General features: G+C 45.0%; 1 protein-coding gene across 12 annotated transcripts in view; it reads left to right on the forward strand.

Annotated features, from left to right (window-relative positions):
* PTK2 (protein tyrosine kinase 2) overlaps nucleotides 1–25,618 on the forward strand; it is a 264,175-nt gene that overhangs the window by 123,235 nt on the left and 115,322 nt on the right. For all 12 annotated transcript variants that reach the window (XM_087864579.1, XM_087864566.1, XM_087864570.1 and 9 more), the window contains 3 exons: nucleotides 3,328–3,407; nucleotides 5,379–5,441; nucleotides 20,245–20,299. In XM_087864579.1, the coding sequence (XP_087720705.1) occupies nucleotides 3,328–3,407; nucleotides 5,379–5,441; nucleotides 20,245–20,299 (198 nt within the window). The remainder of the gene's footprint in view (nucleotides 1–3,327; nucleotides 3,408–5,378; nucleotides 5,442–20,244; nucleotides 20,300–25,618) is intronic.

A 25,618-nucleotide genomic window follows, 5' to 3' on the forward strand; every position in this document is an offset into this window, starting at 1 on the left:
GGCGAAGCAGGCTGTGTGCGGGAAGTCATTACATCAGCCCCAGCAGGCAGCAGGGTGATGGGATGTGCTCCCCACCTGCCCCCAGTCTTCTTCTCGTGGAGGAGGACTGTGGTCTTCCCTGTGAAAGAGTTCGGAGACGATGTGGGCACACACTGAAGCCAAACTTGTAGGGGTCAGCAGACTGGTGCTTGAGTCCTCAATCTTACAACATTTGCTGTGTGACCTGGGGTGAATTAACTTTTCTGATCTTTATGTATAAAATGGGACGACTAATACCAGCCTTGAAGAGACATTGTAAAGATTGCAAATAACGTATGTGAAACACTTAGCATAGTGCCTCGGCCCTGATAGGTACTCCTTAAATAATAGGCAGCCCCTCTGTTGTCACCTGCATTCCCGTTAGGCTTATTCTAAGGCTTTAAATTGGGGGTGATGGTACTGTCCAACTCACAGTGATGCTACGAGGATTACAGGGCACGTTGCATACATTTCTGCCTACAGGGTGCTCAGTATGTTTACTTTAAGCAATTTTATATGTATACATGCACTTAAATGCTCAGTAAATTGGATTTATTTCACAAACGAAAGGCAGTGAATTCCACTGGAAGTGGGTAGGAGCTGAAAGGTATTCGAGAAATATCTAAAAAGAGAAATGAACACTGAGCATATAGAACCCTGAGTCCTGAAGAAAAATGCCTGAGTACAGTATCAGTACGTGAACGTGCATGGTGGTTTCAGAGAACGCCGTCTCTGGGGGGGCTGTCAGGAAACTCCGGTGGGGTTCGCCGTCTGTGCTCCTGCAGACACAAGCTGCCCCAGGGCTTGCGGTACGGATGTGGGGAGCCGAGGGTCTGTTGGGGTGGCTTCATGTGGGGTCAGTCCACCCTGCAGGGTATGCCGATCGCTTCAGGCCATGGGCACACGGCTCTGAGAACCAAGAGCAGTAGACCGTTGCTCTGGGAAAACAACTCTCAGAGCTTTTAAGTCATGTTCATAATGGGATTTTCTGCAGAGATTGTTAAATTATCATTTCCTCTGTTTGCATTTTTGCAACTAATGTGAATCTGGTTTCAATGAATGAAATAAAGTATGTGATTATGTTTTCCCACCTGTGAAAAGTGCTTAAAAATTATAACAATTAATCTTCCAGATAATTTTATAATGATGAATTTTACTCAGCATGTAATTGATACTCTGCTGTGGTTTCTTTGAAGTCCTCACCAAACCATAAACTAAGATCGACTGTTTCAGTCAGAACAACTGTGGTGTTTCTCTAACTCATAGAAATACATGTCTCGATGTATCTCTTTTGCCTTTGTTTTTGTGTGCAGTAATAAATCTATTTAGGATGCAAAAGCTTAGTTTTTAAATTCACATTTATTTTTTGCTATATAGGAGAAAGGGGCAGTTGAAGTATAAACAAAATGATTCTAGAATTAAAGCTTTTAACTTAATTTAGTGGTTTGAGTAAATCAGTTCCATTGAATCAGCCTTAAATACCTACTACGTGTAAACAATAGAAATTGTTGCTTACTTACATGGAAAATGATATTTACAGAGGTCTCCAAACCCCGATTTGAAGACCTTATTCATTTATTTGCTCACTCATTCTGTCAATAAATATTATTGACCACCTAGGTCTAGGTGCTAATGTGGAAAATATGGCAAAGATTTTGAGAGAAAATGATGTTCAGATCAGAAATAGTGTACGGTTGCCTGTGGCTAGGTGACTGGTCATTGCTCCTCCCCTTAAGAGAAAGGAATGAGAAGGTGAGTACGGTGCACACTGGGTTCTAGATTCTTGGTACATTAAAGAGGATGTTCCCATCTGAAGACTTTAACTTTCACTGTAGGAAAGACATGTGGTGAATTGACTGGAGGAAGTGTGAATCAGTGTGTCAGCAGACTTCCTAGGCAAGCGTTGCTGAGTGTCTGGACAGTTTCAGCCGACCATTTGAGGTTTGCCATCAGGAACTGAGGCCAAGCTCGTACTGTGCTGTAGTTTCTGTGGTTGCTCAGCAGGAAGCGTGCAAAGGAGGCAGGCAGCTGTTTCAATAGGCGTTGGTTTTGTCAGGCAGTTAAAGGGATAATGAGAGATTGGAAGTCGGGGGTCTTTGCAAGGCAAGGTCATGATGGTGACACATATGATACAAGGTAGAGTATTTAACTGGGGAGTAGGAATCTTTTCATCAACCGAGGTGACAGGCTAGGAGGTGACAGTTGAAGAGTAGGATCTTTGGAATTTTTTTCTATGGTGGAGGTCAACACACTTTTCCTGTGAAGGGCTGGAGAGTAAATATTTTAGAGTTGAGCACTAAGAGACAAAAATCAAGAGTGTTTGAAATACTTGCATAATAAGAGACAAGACAGATTTCCACAAAATTTTGTATCGGTGAAATTCAAAATAGAATAATTGCGTGTAGTGTTTGTAATACAGTTCTGCTAATGAGAATAGTGGACTTCCTTTTGGGGGAGCGATGACATTTCCCTAACTGAGGCTCAGAACAGTGCTCCCCGTTGCCGTATCAGTTGCAGATGTTGATCTCTTAATGCTGCTCTGTAAGGAGACCTTACGTGTTTCATCTTGGGCCGTGTCTTCACACTGACAGGTGCTCTCGGGTCCAGCCAGCGGTCCGCCAGTTACTGTAATTGAGCATAATCATTACTCAGAAGGTGCTGATGGAATTCTTCTGGATTCTTCTCTTTCTTTTTAATTTAAATTCAGTTTAATTAACTTACAGTGTATTATTAGCTTCAGAGGTAGAATTTAGTGATTCATCAGTTGCTTATAACACCCAGTGCTCATTCCGACTCTCCTCTTTGTGTTAGATTTTATACATGTTACGACTCTGCAGATTAATCACATACAGGTGATAGGGAGGTGGAAGCATGTCAGTTGCAGAGTTACATGGATTTTGAAATATATAAATTTTCTTTGCCCTTGCCACTGGGGTCCAAAGGATGCTGCTGGGATGAGTTTGAGTTAAGAAAATACATCCACTGCAAATTTGCACGGAAATGGAAATCTTCCTTCTTGCTTTTGCTTGTGACAGCATGGTGAAGGTCTAAAGCAGCTTGCGACTCAGATGATGTTAGTTGCTTCGTAAAGTTTAAGTGCTCATGGATTAGATGAGTTCTTAGTAAGAGCCTATTTTATTTCTGTAGCTGTTTTTGGTATTACTCATTTTTATACCCACCGTCTAGCATAAGTATTGGCCCAGGGTGTCTGGAGGATGTGAACGGCACTCTGGAAACAGTCATGGAATGTGGACTCTGCACTGTGCTCTTTTAAAGCAGCATTGTTTCCCCCATTCCTTCTGATTACAGGTGAAGAGCGACTACATGTCAGAGATAGCTGACCGCGTGGACCAAGACATTGCTTTGAAGTTGGGCTGTCTAGAAATACGGTAAGGGGGTAACTAGGCAATGAGGGCTTTGCTCATCAGCGGTGTTCAGTAATTTTGGAAATTATCCAGGTATTTTCCTTTTCCTCATAAAGATTGTTAGTAAAATATTGAATAAAATTTGGTAAAAATTTGAGATTTTGAATTAGGTTGTCAGTGCTACTTTTAGAAATCTTAGGATCTTCTAAAATGATGTTTCATTCTATTTAGAGTGGAATGATTGATGAGAGTGTGCGTGTGTGAGCAGGTCTGAGAGCGCTCCCCAGGCATCCCCTGGGGGATGGAAGCGTGCTGTGTCTGTGGGATCCCAGGTGTCAGCACTCGCCACAGGTGGGGACCGAGGGGTTAGATGTCTAGTGCACGCCACTTAGATGGAGACATGAACAGCCACATATGGCTGGTGGCTGCCGTGCTGCAGGGTTAAGGGAAATGGAGATCTGAGAATACCGTTCTTCTTTCTGATAACATTTGTCACCATGTGTCATATATTATTTTCTATGCTACCATTTTAATTTTGAATAAAAGAATATTTTACCTTTTTCAGATGTGATTTCAATTAAAATTTCCTTTGGGCTGCTAGTTTAAGATGAATTGGTTAAACTAGCCAAAAGTTGATTACGTGTGCTCAGAACAGTTAGTGAGAATTTGCCCCCAAAATCACTATTTTTTATACTGCATGAGGCTGTTACATACCAGTCCCTAGAAGGACCCAAGGGTGGTTAAGGTATAACTCTTAACTGCTCACTAAAGTTTGTGTTCAGCATTAATTCTATTTCCCAGTAACAGAAATCATCCCTCACTGGTCTCCATGCTCCTGTCCTGCCCCTGAGCCCTCAGTTCTAGGCAGAAAGCATACTTGGGTGCTCCTTTCTCACTACAGACAGTGCTGTACTAGGTTATCTAGGACAAGATCAGAAAGCGTGAGCTGTTGTGCGAGTGGCAGTGGGACCTCCTTTGGTTCTAGGTAACTTTCCTGCTCCTTCCCACTCTGGCCTCCTGTGCCGTGTTCATCCTTCTCTGTGCCTCGTTCAGTGTCCCTGATTTCATTATGAAGTAATGCATTGCAGGAAAAGCCTGACAAAGCAGCTCCCCCTCCAGGCCCCTCCCTTAACACCCCCCCCACATGAATACAAAGCAAGAAAATCAATAAAGTGACCCTTTTGGGGCCCTTTGTAATTTTTCATCTAAATCTAGTACTTTGATTTTTAAGTAGGCCAAAGAAAAAGCCAAACAAATTTGAAAAGCAAAACCAGTATTTTATATTATTATAGGCAGGTTTGAAACAAAGTCTCATTCTCCAAAACACGACTTGAAATGATGTGTCATATCCGTGTGTCCCAAAGCAGCTCAAGCCAGGGCTTATCCTTTTGTAAGGTGTTATGTATGAGCGTGGCAGGTTCTGTAGAGAGAGGACCTGGCTCCAGTGAGACCTGAGACTGCTTGAGTGGGTAATCTGGAGTAAGAGGGGGCAGTGCGGACTACGTTCCGAACGGTAGACGGCACTTACCGTGCTGGAGCCTGGCGCCTCTGCCTGCACAGCCTACTCTGATGATTCTGTGACACGTCCATGCAGTTCCCCTTGGTGACACATGCGCCCCCGCAGGAGTTGGTGTGCTGCTTGCCTGGCCAGAGCAGGAGGCTGGTGTCCCTGTAGCTGTCCTGCTCGTGCGAGCACTTTCTCATGGAGAGATGAGCACAGCAGCCAGCGGATGTAGCTAACCTCTTTTACACCTGGAGTCTTTACAAGGAGCCAGACCTGCTTCACATTAAAAGAGAAAGCAAGATCGTCCAATAGGACAAAGTCTGTGTTCACTGGTCTGTGCTTCACTGGGGCATGGGAGTAATGCCAGGGGTCAGATTCGGACTTTATTAATAGTGTATCAGGATGTTTGTGGCTGAGCCACAAAGTAGTTACTGTTCAGCAGCTTAGACGCTCCTTATACGTGTGTGTAAATATGTCTTCCCTGGTTTTAGGCGCTCGTACTGGGAGATGCGAGGCAACGCACTAGAGAAGAAGTCCAACTATGAAGTGTTAGAGTAAGTATCCCACGCCGAGGCTGTGCCGCACGCACCCAGAAATAAGTCAGCCTTCAAACTGTGGGTTTATTAGTTTACCTAAAGCTAAATTCAAAATCTGAAACACTACTGTTTCTAAAACAATTCTGTCTGGAAGAAGGGAAGTTTTTTAAGCAAAGAATTCTTAATGACAGTAACTGTGTGAGCAGACAAATTTTAATTTGTTGATAAATGTCTTCAGGCTAATAATGTCTATGGCACATCAGCACAAACTTCCGTCTCTGTAGATTTAATCATATTGGGGTGAAGTTTTGCTTCTAGTTGACATTGAATTCAGAATTGCCGATTCAGTTATTACTTATATTCTCTGTATACGTGGTTGAACAGTTTTTTCACAGGTGTAGATAATGTGACTCGTTGCTCATGTATCAGGATATTTAGAATAACTGAAAAATGTTCGGGTCATGGGATTAATCTGTGTATTGGACTGCTACATCGGGTTGTAGTAGACGCAGATAAGCCGTGCTGGAGCTTTCGTCTGGGGAGGCTGGGGTTCTGCACTTCGTCTTTTTGATCATTCACGCAGCAAGAGAGAGTTGATCTTTAAGTCCCAGTAAAGGTCCGTTGTAGTTTCATTAGGAATAGTGCCACATCTGGCCAACACTTATTTTTCTGGCTGTATTATTACTGAAATCCTTGTGGTATTTGGGAGATGTAAAATAAATTGGTAAAATAAAGTAAAAAGTTATCCATTACTCCTCTGCTATGATTAGCAGCTTTAACTGGCTTCAGATTTTGTTTGGACTTTCTTGGAGCCCAACTGCGGCCACAGTGTGAAAGTTTAATATCCCACCACTTTGAAAGCAAGATTTTGCAGGGGAGTTGTAGTCATTTACACAGTAAAGTAGAAATAACCATTTTTGCAAATGGGTTACAGTGCAGGTACAGCCGTTTGGAATAATAACTGGTCATAGGAGATGCGATAGTTATTGTTTATAATTAACACGAGCCTCCTTTGTGCCAGGGTGTGAGGGGCAAGAGTGTCACCTGGGCCATCTGTCCTGTTTGAGGCCCTGAGAACCAGCTCACCGCCTGACTTCTGAACGTGACATGTCAGCATAGCCTAGAGTCCGTGACCGTGTGCAGCATAGAGGACACGTGCCAGACACGTGTCTGTGTTTATCTGAACACATCTATACATATGTTGTGCCCTTCGTGGCTCGGATAGGACAAAAAGGAGTTGGTTAGAGATGAGTGAAATATTTGAGATTAACTAGGATATCTTAGCAGGTAGAATTATTTTCAGTAGAATGTTTCCTGACCTGCAGTGGATGGTGTAGAAATAGTGAGACCATTAATAACCTAAACGGAAAACAGCTAGCACTCACTGTGGTGTAGATTTCTGTTCACAGTTGTCACATTCTTCAGCCTCCCAGACTCCTAGTGCTTAAAATACACATCACCAGAATTGAGGAGATCATTGAAGATCTTGTCTGAGGTGATACTGGGTTTGTCCTCAATTCAAATGGAGGTTCAGGAATAACAGGAATAGTTTTACGTATTTGGTTATTTGGTCGATTATCTGTTCCTTTGTCCATTTATTTCTTTACTCTTTAGTTCACTTAACAGATGTTACTGAGCATGCGCTGAGCCATTGGCAGCTGAGTGCTAGATATTCAGAAACTAATAATACAGAACGTTCACTCTCAGGAAGCTTCCAGCTAGCAGGGAGACTCAGATGAGTGAGTAGAATTGTAGAATAATGTCCTAGGAACTGAGTAGAGGTACCTGGGAGGCGGGTGTCCGGAGCGTGGTACTCGATGTCCGAGGTGGTTTCACGGGGAGATGTGGTCACCCCGAGTCTCAAAGAAGGCATGTGGGCAGGTGGGGGGAGCTGCCCGGGAGGAGGAATGAGACTTTATGAAGGCACAGAAACACAGAAGGTCAGGTAGCAGCTAAAAAACTGTCTGTTCATGGTGAGGGCCAGGTCACTAACAGCCCACCATGCTCTTCAGAAGCCTGTGGTCCTTGCTCGTTGCTGACTCCTGGGCCATCCTAAACAGAATAGGGTGCGAGGAGATTTGTGATTTAGAACTCTGTTTGTGGGACTGGGGTTTTATTAAAGAAGGTTAAAAAAGGGAAGCAGGGAACCAAGACACCACTGTGTCCCTCCGGCGCACTCGAGAAGGAGCGGGGCTGTGTCGTGGGCATGGCAGCACTGGCGGCCAGCGGGGTGGAGGTGGCCAGAGCTGCGGTCTGTGTGCCGGCTGGCTGGTTAGATATGGTATTCTGTCCTGGGCCACAGGGGTACCGCTCACGGGAGGAGTTTCTGTTTGGGGGGAACTGGAGAAATTGTTGGAGCATGTTGATTTTCAGTTCTAAGGGAACATGTATATTTTTTAAATGCAAAGGAAGGAGAAATGTGGGTTTATGTCATATGTTATAAAATCACTCATACCAGTAGCATTAAAATCTTTCATGGTCCCCAGTGCCTGGTTTCTAATGTCATTCATCAATAAAAGGAACCAGGGCTCCTTTGATAAATAAATGCCTGATGCTAGAGAGGGGTGGGGGGACGAAGTCCAGGAGGGGCCTGAGCATCTTGGTCCCAGAAGGGAGGAAGTGCTCTGCCAAAGTGTCACAAGAGCCAGCTGAAGGGCCTAAAGCTCTAATCATTTTTGCTACAAAATGAGCAACATTGTTTAGATTATAACCCAGAGTATAGATATCTGTGAGTCCATACTCATACGAGTGATTGAATACGTGAGAAGTGACAAGTCTCCCATACAGAAGAATTATAAGTAATTTACGTAGATATGACCACGAAGGAGACAGAGCATAAAATCCCACCTTAAAGGATGGGCTGTACTTCATGACTTGTGTAGGACAGTGTGGAAAGGGGTGTGGGGAGAAAGTCAGCTGCAGTGAAGAAACCTGGCAGACCCCACCTGAGCTAGATGATCAAGGCCGTCATCAGCGGTGATGAGCCATGCTGATGGCAGGTGCCCTTGGTGGGATCCATTACCTCTGTTGGCTTCCTCCCCTAAACCCATAACCCCAATCTCATCATGCGAAATACAGATAATTCCCAGTGGGGGGCCGTTATACAAAATACCAAACCAGTACACCTTAAAACGGTCAAGATGGTCAAAAACAAGGAAAATCTGAGAAGCTGACATAGCCAAGAAGAGCTTGTGGAGTCATGATAATTAGGTTGGATTCTGAAACAAAAAAACGATTTAGAAAAAGTAATGAAATCTGAATGAAGTATAGACTTTGTTAGTAATAATAAGTCGATGTTGATGTAGGAGTTGTGCCTGATGTGCCATTGGTAATGTGAGCTAGGAGCAGGAGGGAGACCTGGGTGTGGGGTATCCGTGGGACTCTGTACTATCTTTCCAGCGTCTCTGTAAAGCTAAGACTATTCTATAATAGTCTGTCTCAATTTAAAGAGAAATGGTAAAGGAATGGAGGTGAAAAGCCAGCGGGTAGACAGGGATGACGATCTCAAGAGTTCCATTCCGTGGTGAACAGTTCCCTTAAGTCCGAGAAGGACCTGGACCTGGCAGTTAGTGACAGGGTACTGAATGTCGCGACTTATGTCGCGGTGGAAGCTCATCCTTTTGCAGTGACCTGTATCCTGCCCTGTCTCTGTGAGGCCACAGTAGGAACTGTGGTGTCACAGGATGAAGTGAGCCAGGCATACTGTAAATACTGTAAAAAGGACACAGAGTCAACAGGACAACAGGGGCCCGAATGAAATCCCCACGGATCGTGCATTGACACGTTTGTGGCAGCAAGAATAGGCGGTTAAAAGAAAGAAAATGAAGAAGCAGGTATCCATCAATGTGGGGTGCTGGATGGTGTATTTGGAGAGTTTTCAGTTTAAGATCTGTTTGCCTCGAGGGGCACCTGGCTAGCTCAGCCGGTAGAGCATGCTGTCAGAACTGATGTAAATTTGGCTTATTTCTAGAGATTACAGAAACTGAGGCGATGGCAGAGTAGGTGGGGGGCAGAGGACAGACCCAGGCACTAATGGGTGGGGGTCAGTGAAGTGGAGAATGTTCGGGTTACTGTCCACAAGTGAGGACGTGTATTTCGGGAGAAATGGGTGCAGTGTGGTGTCATCACGGGCCTTCTCAGGGGGTGTGGGTGAAAAGCGGAATTATCTGTAGTCTTGAGGCGGCTGTTGTGTATTCTCTACTAAGTCTGCTATGTAAATTAGGCAGACTTGATAGATAAGGAGAAGAAGGGCGGGTTTAAGAGGCTTCTGTTCCAGGTATGACTGTGCTGGGTTTACCCCGCCAGCTTCCTCCCTCCCTCCCTCTAGTGGTTCCCAGTAGCTGCGGAAGTTGTGTGACTCTGCCCTGTTGTGGCAGAGGGTCTGGTGCGGGTCCTGCTTCCACCGTATCGTGCCCTTGGTGTGTGCTTGCAAGGCTGTAGAGTGAGGGCGATGCTGATGCCTGCCTTGGTGTGCAGAGTTAGGACGGCGATCTACACTGAGAGCTGAACGCAATGCTGGGCCTGAGTCAACGTTTGCTGGTAATTATCTCTATTTGGTATGGCGGTGATCAGATCCAGAGGAGAGCTTGTCACTCACGATGAAAACCAAACTGTGTAGAGTTACTTCACAGTGTTTTTAAGAAAAAAGCGTATAAAAGAATGTCAGAGTTCATCTATTAATTTCGAGCCTTTTAAAATTGTTTTCGTTTACTTACAAAGGTAGTAATCAATCTAGCTGGAGAAAATTGGAACGGAATTGTCTGATAAGAATCTTAGAATCCCAGTTAGTGTTCATCACCCTCACAGTCTCATTGTCTTCAGAGATGCTCTTTTTTTTTTTTTTTAAGATTTTATTTATTTATTCGACAGAGATAGAAACAGCCAGCGAGAGAGGGAACACAAGCAGGGGGAGTGGGAGAGGAAGAAGCAGGCTCATAGCGGAAGAGCCTGATGTGGGTCTCGATCCCATAACGCCGGGATCACGCCCTGAGCCGAAGGCAGAGGCTTAACCGCTGTGCCACCCAGGCGCCCCCAGAGATGCTCTTATAGACTCCCCGTTGTTTCCATGCGTGTGCACAAGACAGTATAGAGCTCAGTGTGAGAGTAATGACGCTGTATGTGCATCCTGCTTCTTTCCGTCAGCTGTATTCTGGAGAGCTGTTTGCACTAACCAAATGCATGTCAGCACAGCAGTCCTTCAGATCCACGGGCCGTGCCACGTGTAACCAGTCCGCGTGCGGGGGACGTTCGGGCCAGTGACAGTACGGGGCAATGTCACCATGTTTTCTTGCTCATTTTGCCCGTTGACCAACAAACAATAGCTTGTTTTATTTACTTTAGCTTGATTACTGTTGTTATTGAACACCTTACCGTATGTGGGCCATTTTATTTATTCCTTTTTTAAAATTGGCTGTATTTTCTTTAACAGTTTTTACATATATTTATGTTTTTCTTATTAATATTAAGAGGTTTTTGTCATATGAACTGTGTTTGTATTATTTGTTCTGTATGTTCTTCCCAGATTGTCTGTCAACTGTGATTATATGGCTTTTCATCATACAGGACTTGTTCTTTTTTTCTTATTTGTTTTTTGTAATGTAATAAAATCTGCCAGTTATTTTCATTTTAGTTTTGAGTTTGAAGACCTGATGTATGTTCTCAAACTTTGTGGATTTATTTCTGTTTTCTCATCTCCAAATGGGCAGAAGTCTTTTCAGAGGTTTTCTTGGTGTGGTAACAGCTTCTCTGGCTTCCATGAAGACTGTCTTTTGGGCTGGCATAAGATCATTTCCCTCCAGTAATTTACTGCGAAAACATTCAGACACACAGAAAGTTTGAAAGGACCGTGCAGCAAGCATACGCATACCTGTCCCCTAGATTCTACAGTTAACATTCTCCTGTATTTGCTTTATGTGACCAATTTTTATAAGTGTTTCAGTGTGGTTTTAAAAACGGACTTTCTATTCAAGCTGGTTAACGTCTGTCTTTCCTGGTCTTTTTTTGTCTCCTGACATGTCAGTAACTGAGAAGGCGTGTGTCTCCCTCTGTGAGAGCGGCTATGCTCGTTCCTCCTGTGGGTCAGTTCATGTTTGCTTTGTATTTGTGGCTTTTTCATAGAAACACACAAACAGAATGTTTTTATCTTCTTGGTTAATTCAATCTCATGTCATTATTCAGTTACCCTCAGGGTGCCTAATGATATGTACTTTCTTGTTTTGGGGGGACTTCTCCCCCTGAAGTCTTCTTTGCCTTCTTTAGGTTAGCATAGGCCTAGCTTTCATTTTCTTTCCTTATATTACTTCTTCTGTTCTTTCCTTTATTACTTTTCTTCTGTTACTTTGCACTTTATCACGTCCTTACACTTTTAGGTGTGTCTCTTATAAGCGTCATAGAGCCAGATTTCTCAAATCCAGAATGTGTGTCTTTTAACTGATGGATTTAATCCATTCGTATTTATTAGGATAAATGATGTATTTGGACTGGCTTGTGTTGTCTTTATTTCTATTGTTCTTTTTTTTCCCCCAAAACTTTTTTTTGGGGTGTGTGTGTGTGTGGTTTTCTTTCTTTCTTTCTTTCTTTCTTTCTTTCTTTCTTTCTTTCTTTCTTTCTTTCTTTCTTTCTTTCTTTCTTTTTTAATGTTTATTTCTTAATGGGTTTTCTTATTCCAAATTTTCTTCTCTAAGGATTTGGAAATTTATGAACTATTTCTGTTCTTTTATTAGTTACCCTTACATTTTAACCTTCTATATTAACTTAGCCAAATCTAGATCTTAAAATTCTCTTCACCCTCTCTTCTGTAGTGTAAGGACCTCTGGACATCCTAACTCTCTGCACCTCCTCCCAACTCGCACGCTGTTTCACCCATATGTTAGTTCTGTCTTTACTTAAGCCCCACATGTTAGACATGTTATTATAAGCTCATGCAGACATTGTTCATTTGGCGCCATGTGTACCATTTTATCTTTTACACATTCTTGTGTCTACCTCAGACCACCCTTCCAGCATCCTTTTCCTCAGACGCTGTATTTGCTCCACACTTGAAAGATCATGTTCCAGTACGGCTGTTGACAGATGTGCTGCCGTTTCTCTGTGGTCCGTCTTTCCTTTCAGATCTTTGCATGGCTCTTCGAGTCTCACTCGTGCCTCATGCATTTTGTTCATGACCCAGCTTGGAACAAGATGTGCTGCTTGATTCTGTGGATTCACATTTTTCATCTGAAAAGTATATGCCATCAGCTCTGGAATTGTCAACTAGATACATTTGGACCTTTGTAACTCTTAACATGTTTCGTATTTTCCATCTGTTTCTCCCTGTGATGGGGTGTGTGTCATTTCTCTAGACTGTCTTCTAAGCCTTTCATTCCCTTCTAAGTAATCTTTCTATCATACCGTATCGGCTCACATTTCATTTCACCATTGATACTTTTCAATTCCAAGTTCATTTCTTGGGAAGTGATCTGCTCTTTGTTCCCAATTACCTTTTGTTGCATCCTTGTGCATGTGATGGTGCCAGAAGTGTCTCTGTTGGCTCCTCCTCTGACTCACTCCAGCATCCAGGTCGCTTGACTCAGAGCTGGTGGGCCAAGGTTCAGCAAGCGGGGCTCCAGAGGGGCTTGTTCGAGAGCCAGGGGTGAATGGCACAGCTGCAGCCTCCCTCGGGTCCAGGCCCAGTGCCAGAGCACCAGGTCATCCACCCCCCCCCCACCTTCAGACGGCATCCCGTCCAGAAGCCCCAGAGCAGGTGCCTGCAGCCGGCAGTCCCAGGCTCCTCACCACCAGCCCTTAGCACATGCCAGGCTGGGTCTGCAGGCCTGCCTGTTTGTCGCCGTGCTGCGTACACAGTCTCTGCCCTAGCGCAGCCTACCTTCTGGTGTCAGCTTTCCTTTTTCTTGAGGTACATTATTTAAAAATTCTTCTATATGTATCTTTCGTGGTAAAGTTCTATTTCTGACATCTCGAAAGGTGGCTTTACTCCATGAACAATTCTTGACTCATTGTGGTATTTTCCCAATACTTTAAAAATCTATGAAGCTGTTCCTTTGGTTCTGTCTTTCCACACTACTGTCGGGAAGGCTGATACCGGGGCTTTACATGTGGTGCCCGCTGAATGGGTCGTCTGGCTCTGAGCAGACTCTGGTCATCATCCTGCCCCAGGGACCGGGCAGCCTAGGTCCTCCAGGGCCTCAGCATTTCTCTTTCCTACTGAGTATTGCTGGTAACTTGAGGCCACTTAGAAAGGTGTATATTTTCTGGTACAGAAAAGAATTCTACACAAATGCAGAGTATCACTTGTTTCCTATTAGTTTATTTTCGGGTTCTCTTTTTCCCTGCCAGTAAGGAGAAAAAAATTGTGAAATAGTCTACAGGGTTGCCTAGTTTCTGCGAGAAAATTTAAAGACAATCTCAGTTGTTTATAACCTAATGAAGAATACCCCTTCAACTTTACCAGGTTTCTAAATAACTCTTTTGAATCATGCTGAAGATAATTGGGCCAACCTCTTAGAGTGGGGAAAGCACTATGTGGGGCCTTCTGTAGTTTTTCTTTAAACTAACTAAAGAGCTAGTCTTTCCATGTCTTTCCAACCTTGATAGAACCAGTGTACCTTCTGTGTAGACAAAGGGGAGGTGTATGGTGGTGACCCCCAGCCCCGGCCCCAGAGCATGGCCTCCTGAGGGTGCACGCTTCCAGGGAGCGGAGTGGCCTGCAGATGGACGACACTTCCTTTGTACCTTTATGAGTAGAGGCAAGGCGGGAGAGGAAGGCAGCTGCCACAGGAGGTCAGATCACAGGTTTTAAGAAAAATGTTTTGTACTCAAGCTAACAAGCGCATCGGGACAATGACAAATTAACTAAAATAAGCTAATAAAACCGTGTTTAAATTATGGTTCCTACTGTGATGTCATTGAAGGAAGAATTTTACATACCACTGATTCGTGTTGAAACTACAGACTGTGCGGTCACTTTATAGGAACTACTTCACTTTTCAGTTCTGCTCATTTCCTTATTATGTGGTTCGCTTTTTAAAGAGATGTGTTTTTAGTCATCTTTGCGTGTGGTGTGTTCCTCTGTAGTTGTTTGTGTACTTGTGTCTGTTCTCTGCTAGACTGTCAGCTTCACGGATAGAGTGCCCTCCTGCTATTCCCGTCGCCTAGCGGCGTCTGACATTTATGTGGTATTCCCACTATCGGTATTTCTTGAATGAAAAAAAATTCATGATTTAAAATTAATTGAGGTTAATTGTAAGTTTGCATTGTTTTCATTTTTTCATTGTCTTCCTAATAGCAATCTAATGCTTTCTTTAGTTACCTATAATATATAAAAGAAGATGCCGATGGATTTGGCATGAATTTAGCAGTGGCTTAACTGAGATAAAAGGGCATTTCTCTTTCATACAAAACAAATCCTACAAGTCCTAGGCGGTCACTGTTCCTCATCACCCGAGTGCCAGACCTCTTTAATCTTGCCATCCCATCTTCCACAGCATGCCCCCATACCCGCCCCCCCATGACCTAGGATGGCTGGTGGACCCTACCAATCACGTTTGTATTCCAGCCTCCTAGAGGAGGAAGAAATGGGCACCCTCTTTCTTTCCCCTCCCTGCAAGGACACAGGTGTGTATGTAGTACTTTCCCTTAGAGGGACATGGGCTGAGTCATAGTCACATGGTCACAGCTGGCTACAAGAGAGGAACATAGTACCGTGCCAGGCCATCAGACAGCTTCGTACCCAGGAGGAGGGAGAGAACGCCATTCAGAAGTGAATAGCAGTCTGTACTGCAGTTAGAGAATTTTCATATTTATCAGTTTTTAAGAGGCTTAAGGTATTTTAGAGGTTAAATATCTCAGTGGTTTTTTTATATTAAAGATACTCAGAGCAAGGATGACATAGGGATGCTGTATGAAAATGCACATTTTAGTTGTATTTTACCATCAGTTGTGGTTGCTTTTTTGCCTGGGCTTTAAATCTTTGAGGAATTATGTCCACAGATTAGTTACCCAACGCCAACAGACAAGGCCAGGGACTTCTCAGAAGTGGTGCCAAAGGGGAAGTAAATTTATCTTTGACATAAGACTTTACTTACAGTGAAGCTTATTCCATACTCTGGTCTCCCAAAGCCTGCTCTGGTAGGACCTGTGCACTCAGATGCACGTGTGCAGGACACGGCCACGGGCTGGGAGTGTCTAGGCAGGAGCTGTGCACTCTGGAGAGTTCCTCCTGCTGTGTGGTTGACCCTGAGTGTCAGGGAGAGGCTGCAGGTGCTGAGGACTGCCGCCTGCTGGAGTTCTCTATGGGGAGGGGCTGTGGAAGGGCAATGCCTGGATGCGGGTGGGCAGCCCTGACACATGGAGGGGCAGAGCTTGGAGGCTTCACCAAGTCCTTGTCAGTCAGCAGTGGTTTAAATCGTTCCTGGGAAGGACAGAGGTAAATGAAACATTAAGAAGATTCTGGTTTAAAATTGATCACAACTATAATTTTAAGCTCCAGAAAACCTGGATCGCAACAAGCAGACTTATTGGTTTTGGGGCCTTATTGTCTGACAGCAGCTCTGTGAGTTGATTGTTGACCCTGTGTCTCCCCTGAGGAAAGGGGGTGTGTGCGGATTGTTCTGCCCCGTTTTCCAGCATGGTGCCTGGTGTAAGTAGGCAGGTGAGGGCAGCCTTGCTTTCTTTGAAGCTTCACATCAAAATAATGTGAAGCTTAGAGACCAAGTTACAGAAACTCTTTCTGCTAATCCTGAGAGAAAAGTAGGAAGAGTAGTCATCAGAAGCTTCCTGCTGCACAGGGACAGGCCGTCCCAGCTGAAGGCCGCTGGTGTGACTCCCAGCTCCATTCTGGAAGGTCCGCTGCCCTGCTGCCCATCGTCCTGGGACGCCTTCCTCTGGCTGCAGGAGGTTGGAGTGCCACGTGGTCATCCTGTGGTCACTGTGCTGGGTGTGCAGCTACACCCAGCGTCTGTCTGTTCCGCTCACCCCTGTGCTTACTGGGGAGCCCTCCACCCATGGCCCCGAGCCCTGGAGAATCAGGGTGCCTGACGTCCTGGATTTACTGCTGCAGCCCAGTGCGGTGTCCCACTGTGGCGGCAGTGTCCTCTCTGCCCGGGGACAGCGTGGCAGCCACGCCCCATGTGAGGCCGCTGAGCACCTGACATGTAGCCACCACGACAGGGAACTAGATTCATAGATTAATTTTAGCTAACTTAAGTATATATTGCATCACATAACTACTGTAGCGAATAGTACAGCTCTCACCTAATATTAATATCTTATCAGCTGTGTGTGGGTTTGGAAATTTCCTTTGTACATTTGTGGGAATCACGCAATCTAATGCTTGATTTGGGAATTGGGGTTTGGCAGTATTCTAAAAGTTTCACGGAGCTAGTTTTTGTCCAGTGAGTTTATGTGAATTTAGGGTCTACACCTTGACAATTATGTGTATAGTAAAGAATTACCTTGTCATAAAATAGCTGTATTTTGTTGAAGACATGTAAGTAGTTTTTATTGTTTTTTTAATTAAAAGATGTTATTTATTTGTTCGACAGAGAGACAGAGAGCACAAGCAGGGGGAGCAGCGGGCAGAGGGAGAGGGAGAAGCAGATTGCCCACTGAGCAAGGAGCCTGATGTGGGACTTGATCCCAGGACCCTGGGATCATGACCTGAGCCAAAGGCAGACACTTAACTAACTGAGCCACCCAGGCGCCCCAGTAGGTTTTATTGTTTGATTCACGTCATCTCTCACTTGTGTGGAGTTTGGGCTCAGGTGAGGTTCATGACACAGGAAGCTAAAAGCTCATCAGCTACACATCAGAGGGCATGCCGTCACCCAGTGCCAGACACGCATGGCTCAGAGAGGCAGCCTCACACTCAAAGTAGGACAGGCTGCCTGGCCCTGGGTGTCCTAGGAGAGGGTTTAAATTTGGATGTCTGTAATAGGCTCTCCCTAACACTGTGAACGAGGCGCCTGAGGTGCTCCTCGGGGTTCCTCAGAGTCCTCCACCATGAAGCCTAAAGTAGACTGGCTTCCTGATTAAATTAATGGGTGTGTGTTGTTGAACTTTTCTGATGATTTCGCGTACTTTAGCCTCATTTTTAGTTTCTCACTTGCCAGGTGTCACATTTTTTTTTAAGATTTAAAAAGAACTTTTTAAAGATTTTTTAAAAAATTTATTTGAGAGCAGAGTGAGAGAGAACAAGTGGAGGGGGGAGAGGCAAAGGGGGAGAGAGAGAAGCAGACTCCCCTCTCAGCGGGGAGCCTGACGTGGGGCTTGATCCCAGGACTCCGGGATCATGACCTGAGCTGAAGGCAGATGCTTAACCAGCTGAGCCACCCAGGTGCCCCAGGTGTCACATTTAAAAGAGTTCTAACATATGGATAAATGTTATAAATCCATTGCTCTAAAACAGTTGGAAAAACTAAACTGTATACTTGCCAGCATTAGTTAGCCTTAGCTTTTGTTTTCCCCAAATGGAGCTGTCTTCACCTTGGAAATAAAAATAACACCTAGAAATAGGTTTCATTTTTCGCAAAGAAATATGCCCGCTCTCATTTTTCATGAAACATACAACCCTTTGGGTTCATCTTTAATTTCCCCCATTTGTGACAGAAATGAGTGTGATAAATTCTTTGCTTTCTACTTGACTCTAAGAAAAGTAGATGCGTTACCTGTTTGACTAACGGTGACGCTGGTCTCACAGTTGGGAAGAGGACATCCCCTGCCCTGGTCTTCCCCCTCATCCTTCCCAGACTTTGGTGGCCAACTGCCTCCTTGAAATCCCCACTAGGAGGCCATGTGCACCTTGCTTGCACCCCACACATCTGAAACAGAACCCACCCCCAGCCTCCCCTTCTCCGTGCATGGAGTCCTCTCACACATGTCCAGTCATTGGGCACTCTTGGCCTGGTGTCCACAGGTCTGAATATCTTCCCTTCTCACTTCCCTTCTCACTTCCTCTGCTGCCTGCCCTCCCACCACCTCTTCCCTGGGCACCTGCCAGCCTTCTTCCCACCTACTCTTCCGGTTTTATCCTCCCCCCCCCCCCGCCCCGTATATTCTGCTTACGGTGGAAAAGGGTCACACCTCCCTCTGCTCACACAACAGGGAGTCAGACATGTGGCCTGACCTCTCACCGGACAGGAGAGGCACGTACAGTATTTCTGGAGGAAAGAGTGGTAGGGACTTAACACCCTCTTATTTCATCCTCAGCACCACTGTTTGCAGCAGGATTTAGCGTTCCCGGTTTACAAATAGATAACCTCAGGTGTATAGGTGTTTAATAATAGCCAGATCCATCCTGTAGCAACGTGAAGATTCCAGCCCAGAGCTCTCTGTATGAAAACTGTTTTTTAGCATGGAACAGTTGCCCAGAAAGGAAAGTAGGGGAGACAGTGCTCAGGAATGGTGCCTAAAAATTCTAGAGTGTTTCTCTTTACATGTTCATTGTACTGCTTCCCATAGTGGCTGCCCCCAAACCCTTAAATGCTAAGTCCCTGGGTGTTTAGGAGGCAGCAAGAAAGGGAAGACCCCTCGGGGGACTTCTCCCTCTTTGATAACCTGTGATCACAGTAGATGATGCAGATCTGAAAAGATAAGGAAGGGAAGTTACAAAGCTAAGTGGTTAGAAAAATAAATGGAAAACCAGGGTTGTATGAATTAACTGGGAGGTAGAACCAGAAAACAGTATGTCCTGGAAGTCGAGAAAGAATTTCAGAAGCATATCGTAGACATAGTAACAATGAAAAAGAATGGGAACCGAGACCAGTTTTGGATTTAGCAAGTACTGACTAGTAGTCAGATTATAGTAAAGGGGGTTGAAATGTTTGGTTATAGGATCAACCATGTAAACTCCATGTGATTTCTGTAGTTTCATTTATAATGCCAGCTAACTTACAATCATGGATAAAGAAGTCATCTCTTTTGTATTTTAAAAAATATTGTCTATTTAGCTTGTATATTCCTTGTGTAATTCTGAAAAGATACCCCTGTTCAGGTTTCTCCTTCTTGATCCTTTTATGTCCACCACCTGCCTCCAGACAGTCCCTGAAGGCTGCACAGGCTGTTTGATTTTACTAGAACACGAGGGCCATCTAGTGACCAAAAATCCCGGCACACTCGGTACCAAAGGAAGTAGAAAAAGGATGAGCTAGTCTTTCTGGTCTGTCTTCTTGGCCAGAGTGTTTTGAGGCTCATGATAGTAATGATCAATTCTGTAGCCTAATCTAAAGAAAATCACTGGGACTTCCAACCTTTCCACACTTTTAGCTTTCTGACTTTAGGCAAATCATCTAATTTCTCGCTTTTCGTTTCCTAACTTTGGTTAGATGAATGAATCCCTTAATCAAAAAAAAGTTTACTTAAAAAATAGTCAACTTTTAGGATTAATTCGAGGAATTTTTTTTAAGCTTCCATGGTATATCCCAAACCTTTTCCTTCTCCAGCCAGTCTGCTTTGTCTACAAATACAGTGTCACCCGGTAGGAACTGGTGTTTATAAGGCAAACCTTCAAGCAGTGTTTACTCAAACATCACCATCTGCCAAGAGGCACAATTGTAGAATGGTTTTCAACAGTGAGGGTTAAAACAGGAAAAAGATGTTCTACTGAAAGCAACTTGTATTGATATTTTCTACTCATATCTAGAAAATGATTTGTCCCACCCCTTCCCTGACTGTGCTGATAAATTGGAGCTTTATTTTACTTCCTTCCTTCCAGAATAATACGTGGAAGGATAAATAATTTAAATTGCATTTATGTTCTTGCAAGAATGTCATTATGTTAATTGACTTGGTGGTGTTATTTGTTAATACGCTTCTTTTTATGTTTCAGAAAAGATGTTGGTTTGAAGCGATTTTTTCCTAGGAGTTTACTGGATTCTGTCAAGGTAATTAGAATCTGCTTTATCGTAATCAGATGACCACGTTATGTAAATACCTCCCCGTGGTATGTGGTTTTCTCCCTTACGTGTAAAAGTTACAATGTAAAAAGGCTGATAGTTATTTTGCTCCTGTCAATGGCAAGTAGATTTTTGTAGGCACAGCTTTCTCCCACAAAGCCACGGTTCTACTTGTTGATTACGTGTGATGCCCAGCTAAGTCAAGACTAAGAACGTTGCGTGCGCGGTAGGCTTTGTCACCTCGGTCTTTATGGCCTCAGGTATGTTGATACACGCACGTGAAGACGCAGCATGTAAACGGAGCAGGTGGTAGTGGAATGTTTGTGTGTCTGCGCACACACGTGCACGTGTAAGTGCGTTGTAAAGCTCTCTCTTCTGTTTCAAGCACGTGGGCGCTCCTCCTTGTGAGTGACTTATGCAGAGCATCATCTTCTCTCCCTCCCTGCAGAGGGAACCACAGGGGAGGGACACTCTGGGGCTCTGAGCTGTGGTTTCCGGCCAATCCAGAGCACATGCTAAGACATTCAAGTGTGGAGGGAGGGCATAGGCTTTGGTCAGGATAGAGTCCAGCTCAGGGGAGCTTTGCCATTTAGGAGACCCATGGTCTCGGTCCTGTTTCTTATTTCTACAATGAAGAAAATAGTATTTTGTAGGGTTGGAGTGAATATTTAACAGATTAATATATGTATGTTACCACAGTATCTGTAGCAATGCGGTTTATATATAAATGGTGGCTGTTATTGCTCTAACTTTTTATCACAGAGGTGGTGATCTGTACCAGATTAGTCACACGGAAAACCATCCAAGCAGGCTAAAATCCATGTTACAAGAGAATGTAGCATGTTGGACCAGAAAGCCCGCTCTGAAGCCACACTGCCTTGGTGAAAATTCTGACTTCATCACCATGAATTGCATGGGACTTTGGCCAAGTTACTTAATTTTACTGTATTTTAGTTTCCACATCTGTAAAGTGGGGATGAAACCACTTTCTAACACTTGGGCTTCATACAAGGATTAATGAATTCATAAACATAAAGTCTGAGAACAATGAACACCAACAGAACTCACTAGGTGTCACCTAGTATGAAGAGGAGAAGGAGCACCGAGCTTCTTACTCATAATTCATAATGATAAAATGCCAAGCCCAGCAGTTTTTATTGCATTAATCATTTACTTATTTATTTTTGAGCTTTTATTTATTTGAGAGAGAGAGAAAGAGCACAAGCAGCAGGGAGGGTCAGAGGGAGAGAGGCAAGCAGACTCCACCCTGAGCAGGGAGCGCGACTCAGGGCTCGATCCCAGCATGGTGAGATCATGACCTGAGCCGAAGGCAGCCGCTTCACCGTCTGAGCTGCCCAGGTGCGCTCGCATTAATCTTTTCTGCACAAGGGCTTCTTGCCCATTGTGCTGTTACTGTTTGTTCCTTACATATTGTCGACTGTGTCCCATGGCCTGTTACTGGGTCATAGTGTTGGTACAATTTCCCCAGTGCAGTAGGTGACAAAGGCCGTGTGTGCAGGCCTCTGGGTGCTGCTTGCTCTAGTGTCATGGAGGAGGTAGTAATGGCCTCCCTTTCTCAATACAGCTTCTCAGTAATCTAGTGGAAAGCAGATATGGAAGTGTTTGTTTTAAAGTATAAAGTACTCTACAAATGTATCAAACACAGTTAAGAGCAGAGAAGTATACTTCTCTGTAATGTTTCAGGCTCTTTTTCTAGTGTCGCTATCCTGGTCTTTTATTTTCATTCAAGTTTCCTGATCTACTCACGAAAGGAAAGGCTCGAGTGAATCGAGTGAATCGGTGGGGAGCCAGCTCTTGCAGTGCACTCCAAGCAGGTGATCAAGGCCAGGCACAGCGATGGGGGGGGGGGAGTACGCAGACCATTGGCATGAACGAGGTGGCTCGGGGGTGGCAGGCAGAGGACAAAGAGCTTTAAGCGAGGTTTGGTGTGGTGGGAGGGGTTGGAGGAGAAGTCCAGGGTGTTTGGAGGTGAGAACGGTGGGGTTGTGTCCTTCCGGAGGGTTATTAGGTGCGGGCTGGCTGTACTCCTGGGGCTGGGAGGACGGAAGACTCGGTTTGACCTGGAGAGTCGTGCTGTGGTGCCGAGAAGGCCTAGGAAGATAGATCCTCGAGTGGAAGGGATGCCCCTGTGTCTGACTCTGCAGTTTGCTGGCAGGTGGGGTGGGGAGGAGGCATTCACACAAGTAGAAAACACAGTTCTTTACCAAATTTACATTTCACCGAATAGAAAAGTGCACTAGCCAATGTGAAATTGAAAAGCGGGAAAGTTATGTGAAAGTGGCTGCGTCATGTCAGTAGTGTCCTGAGCTGCTCTCAGGTGTGGGCCCCAGGGCAGCCTCACAGTTCCTGCATTCTCCTCAAAGCTGTGTACGGATAATCAGTTGTTAAAAAAGGTGTGACCGCTGTCAAGTGACATTTAAAAAGGATGCTCATACTCCAAACAAGGAGCTCCCGGGCACAGGTCACAGGTGCCCTGGTGCAGGTGTAGCCCCGGTGACCCGCAGCACCTGAGGAGGTCCTCGGGGGATCGGGCCTGAGCCTCCCCCAGCGCCCCATCCCCACAGCAGGCTGTCCCAGACCTGGCTTCCACACGCCCTCGCACAGTCTCCTCACCGCCCCCCGTAAAGCCGGGGGACTGTCCTCCTCTCTCAGGACCCTGCTCAGAGTCTTAATCTTTACTTTCTCAAATTCGGATTCACAGTTCTTTCCTCGCCTGCATTTTGTCTGCCTGCCTCCACTGTGTGTTAAGATCCACGAGGGTCCCGATGATGCCTGCTGCATTCTCCACCATGAGTGCCGTGCCTGGCACTCGGTAACGTTAGGTAGATCTCACTCAGGCGACAGAGTGGACAGCTTGAAGAGCAACTGGGAAGATGAGTCGAGTTAGTGGGGAGCCGTGTAGGGAGGGGCGCCATGGAAGGAAGGCCTGCTCAGGAGAGCGGCTCCAAGAGCCCCGCACGCTTGCTGCTGTGCACCTGCCCCCTTCCCTGACTGGACTCGTCCCTCCAGGCCTCTTGCAGGCTGGCCCTCGGATCTGTCCTGATGACTGGCCTCCCTCTCCTGCCACCGCTGCCGACTGCGGCGTCAGGGTGGCCGAGTCTAAGGGCGGCTGAGACCTGCAGCAGCTCTCACAGCGGGCTGTGGGCCTGATCACTTGTGGCTTTCAGAGCGTGGGCCTGACAGTAGCAGGGAGGACAGTGGAAGCAGGCAGGGCTGGGGGGTAAGGGACGTGCAGTGATCGGGCATGGGCGCTGTGGCTTCCATGGGAGCAGAAAGGGAGGCACCGACCGTGGGGAACTTGAGAAAACTTGCTCTGAACCAAATAAAGAGCAGTTGTGTTTTGAGAAGTTCAGTCGCTGCTGATTTTGTTGCAAGCAGGGGAGAATAGAATTTTTAGCTACTGCTTGGTGTAGGTATGGATTCATTGAGCAGTATAGATTCACCCAAGTTCAGCAGAACTCACTTCCCACCTGCTTTCTAATGTAATTTTGTAAAACAAAGTCTGTTTGGCTTCTTAAATAGCTTAATCAGTAGTTCATTTCCATAGACCAACATTTCAGCGCTGCACCCATCACCACCCAAGTCCCGAGCACCGCCCTCAGCCAGTGCCCATGTGGGGGAACAGCGGCGGTACAGGGTCCTTGCTTCAAAACCAATGCCAGTGGAACTTCCACTAGCAGAAATCCATATCAGCTTCTTGTTTCATCCCGAGCAGTCCTGTGGAATGGCCAGATCCATTAATGCTTGCTTTCCCCAACATAGCTATTCCAAAGGCTCACGTTGGAGAGCTGAGAGAGTACCTCGTTGTATTTGATGGAACTTAAGTAAGCTATGGTGGGAAACAGAACAGAATAGGGGGTGTATGTGCCTCTATTACTAAGAATAATTTACAAGATATTTTAAGTTTCTGTTTCTTTGATCATAGTAGTGCTGGAGACACATCTTTAAAAGCCCTGTACGAGTAAAACTAACAAGTCATACCCAACCTGAGGAATGTCATGAAGCTGTCCCGGCCAGAAGACACAGAGGAGACATGAGTAAATGCAGCGTGAGGCCCTGCAGTAGTGTAAAGTGTGTTAGTGGGCAGCCCAGTGAGTCTGGAGTTAGAGGCCAAGGTTTAGGAGCTAGTCCCAGTGTTCTGCACAAATGTGCTAGTGTCCCGTGAGGTTGGCTGCAGGGAAATGGGGTAGGGGGCGTTAAGGGGGCTCTGAGTCCTGTCCTTGCAGCTTTTGTGTAAATCTAAAATGAGGTGACAACTAGAATAGCCAAATTTCAATTTATTTGAATATAATTCACAGTAGAAATCTAATTTCAGAAGTAGAAATGCTAAGAGGTCCGTAGTCAACAGTCCTTTGAAGCATCTGTACACTTCCCAAGTAATAGTGGTTTCCTAGAATACTGTCAGGAACACTTAGTTTCATTCTCAGAGAAAATAGTCCTGATTCTCATTTCTAAGATTAACAGGTGACTGTTGCAGGCTTAACATTATTATGAAGCACAGAAATGCCTGGCTTAGCGGTCGTTTGCATTCATCAGTTCTTGACATCTGCCTGCCGGGAGGCATGGGGGCGCCAGGGGGAGTAGATTGATGGATGAACAGATACGAAGCCATAAAAACAAAGGAAGAAATCTTACCATTTGTGACAACACGGATGGACTTCAGTGTATTATGCCACATGAAATAAGTCAGAAAAGACAAACACTGTGTGATCGCACTTAAATGTAGACCCTAAAAACAAACCCCAAGGTCATAGATACAGAGAACAAGTTGGTTGCCAGAGGTGGGGGGGGGGGGGTTGGTGAAATGGGTGAAGGTGGTCAAAGATACAGACTCCCAATTATAAAATCAGTAAGTCACGGGCATGTCATGTATGTGTAACTATAGTTAATAATACTGTAGTGCATACCTGAACGTTGCCAAGAGAGTTAGTCTTAAAAGTTGTCATCACCAGAAAATAAAATTGGTAACTATGTGAGGGGATGGATGTTCGCTAGACTTATTGGGGTGGTAGTTTCGCAGTGTGTGTAAGTACTGAGTCACTGTGTTATGCACCCGAAACTAATGCAATGTCGTATGCCAGATATAGCTCAGTTAGAGAAACACGCTTTGCACACACTGTTAATACATCTGTATTTAGCATTTGATGGGTGGGTGGATGAAAGAATTCAGTTAATGTATTCTCCACCTATTGTTCCTTTATTGCAAATTTTCTTTACCATTATGTTATATAACCTTTTCATCTGGGAAGCCCTGCAAGTTCGTTGCTGCTAGCAGCATCTGATAAA

This window comes from Ursus americanus, chromosome 9 (genome assembly GCF_024610735.1).
Source record: "Ursus americanus isolate L20-20 chromosome 9, mUrsAme1.1.p, whole genome shotgun sequence".
NCBI classification, from domain to species: Eukaryota; Metazoa; Chordata; class Mammalia; order Carnivora; family Ursidae; genus Ursus; species Ursus americanus.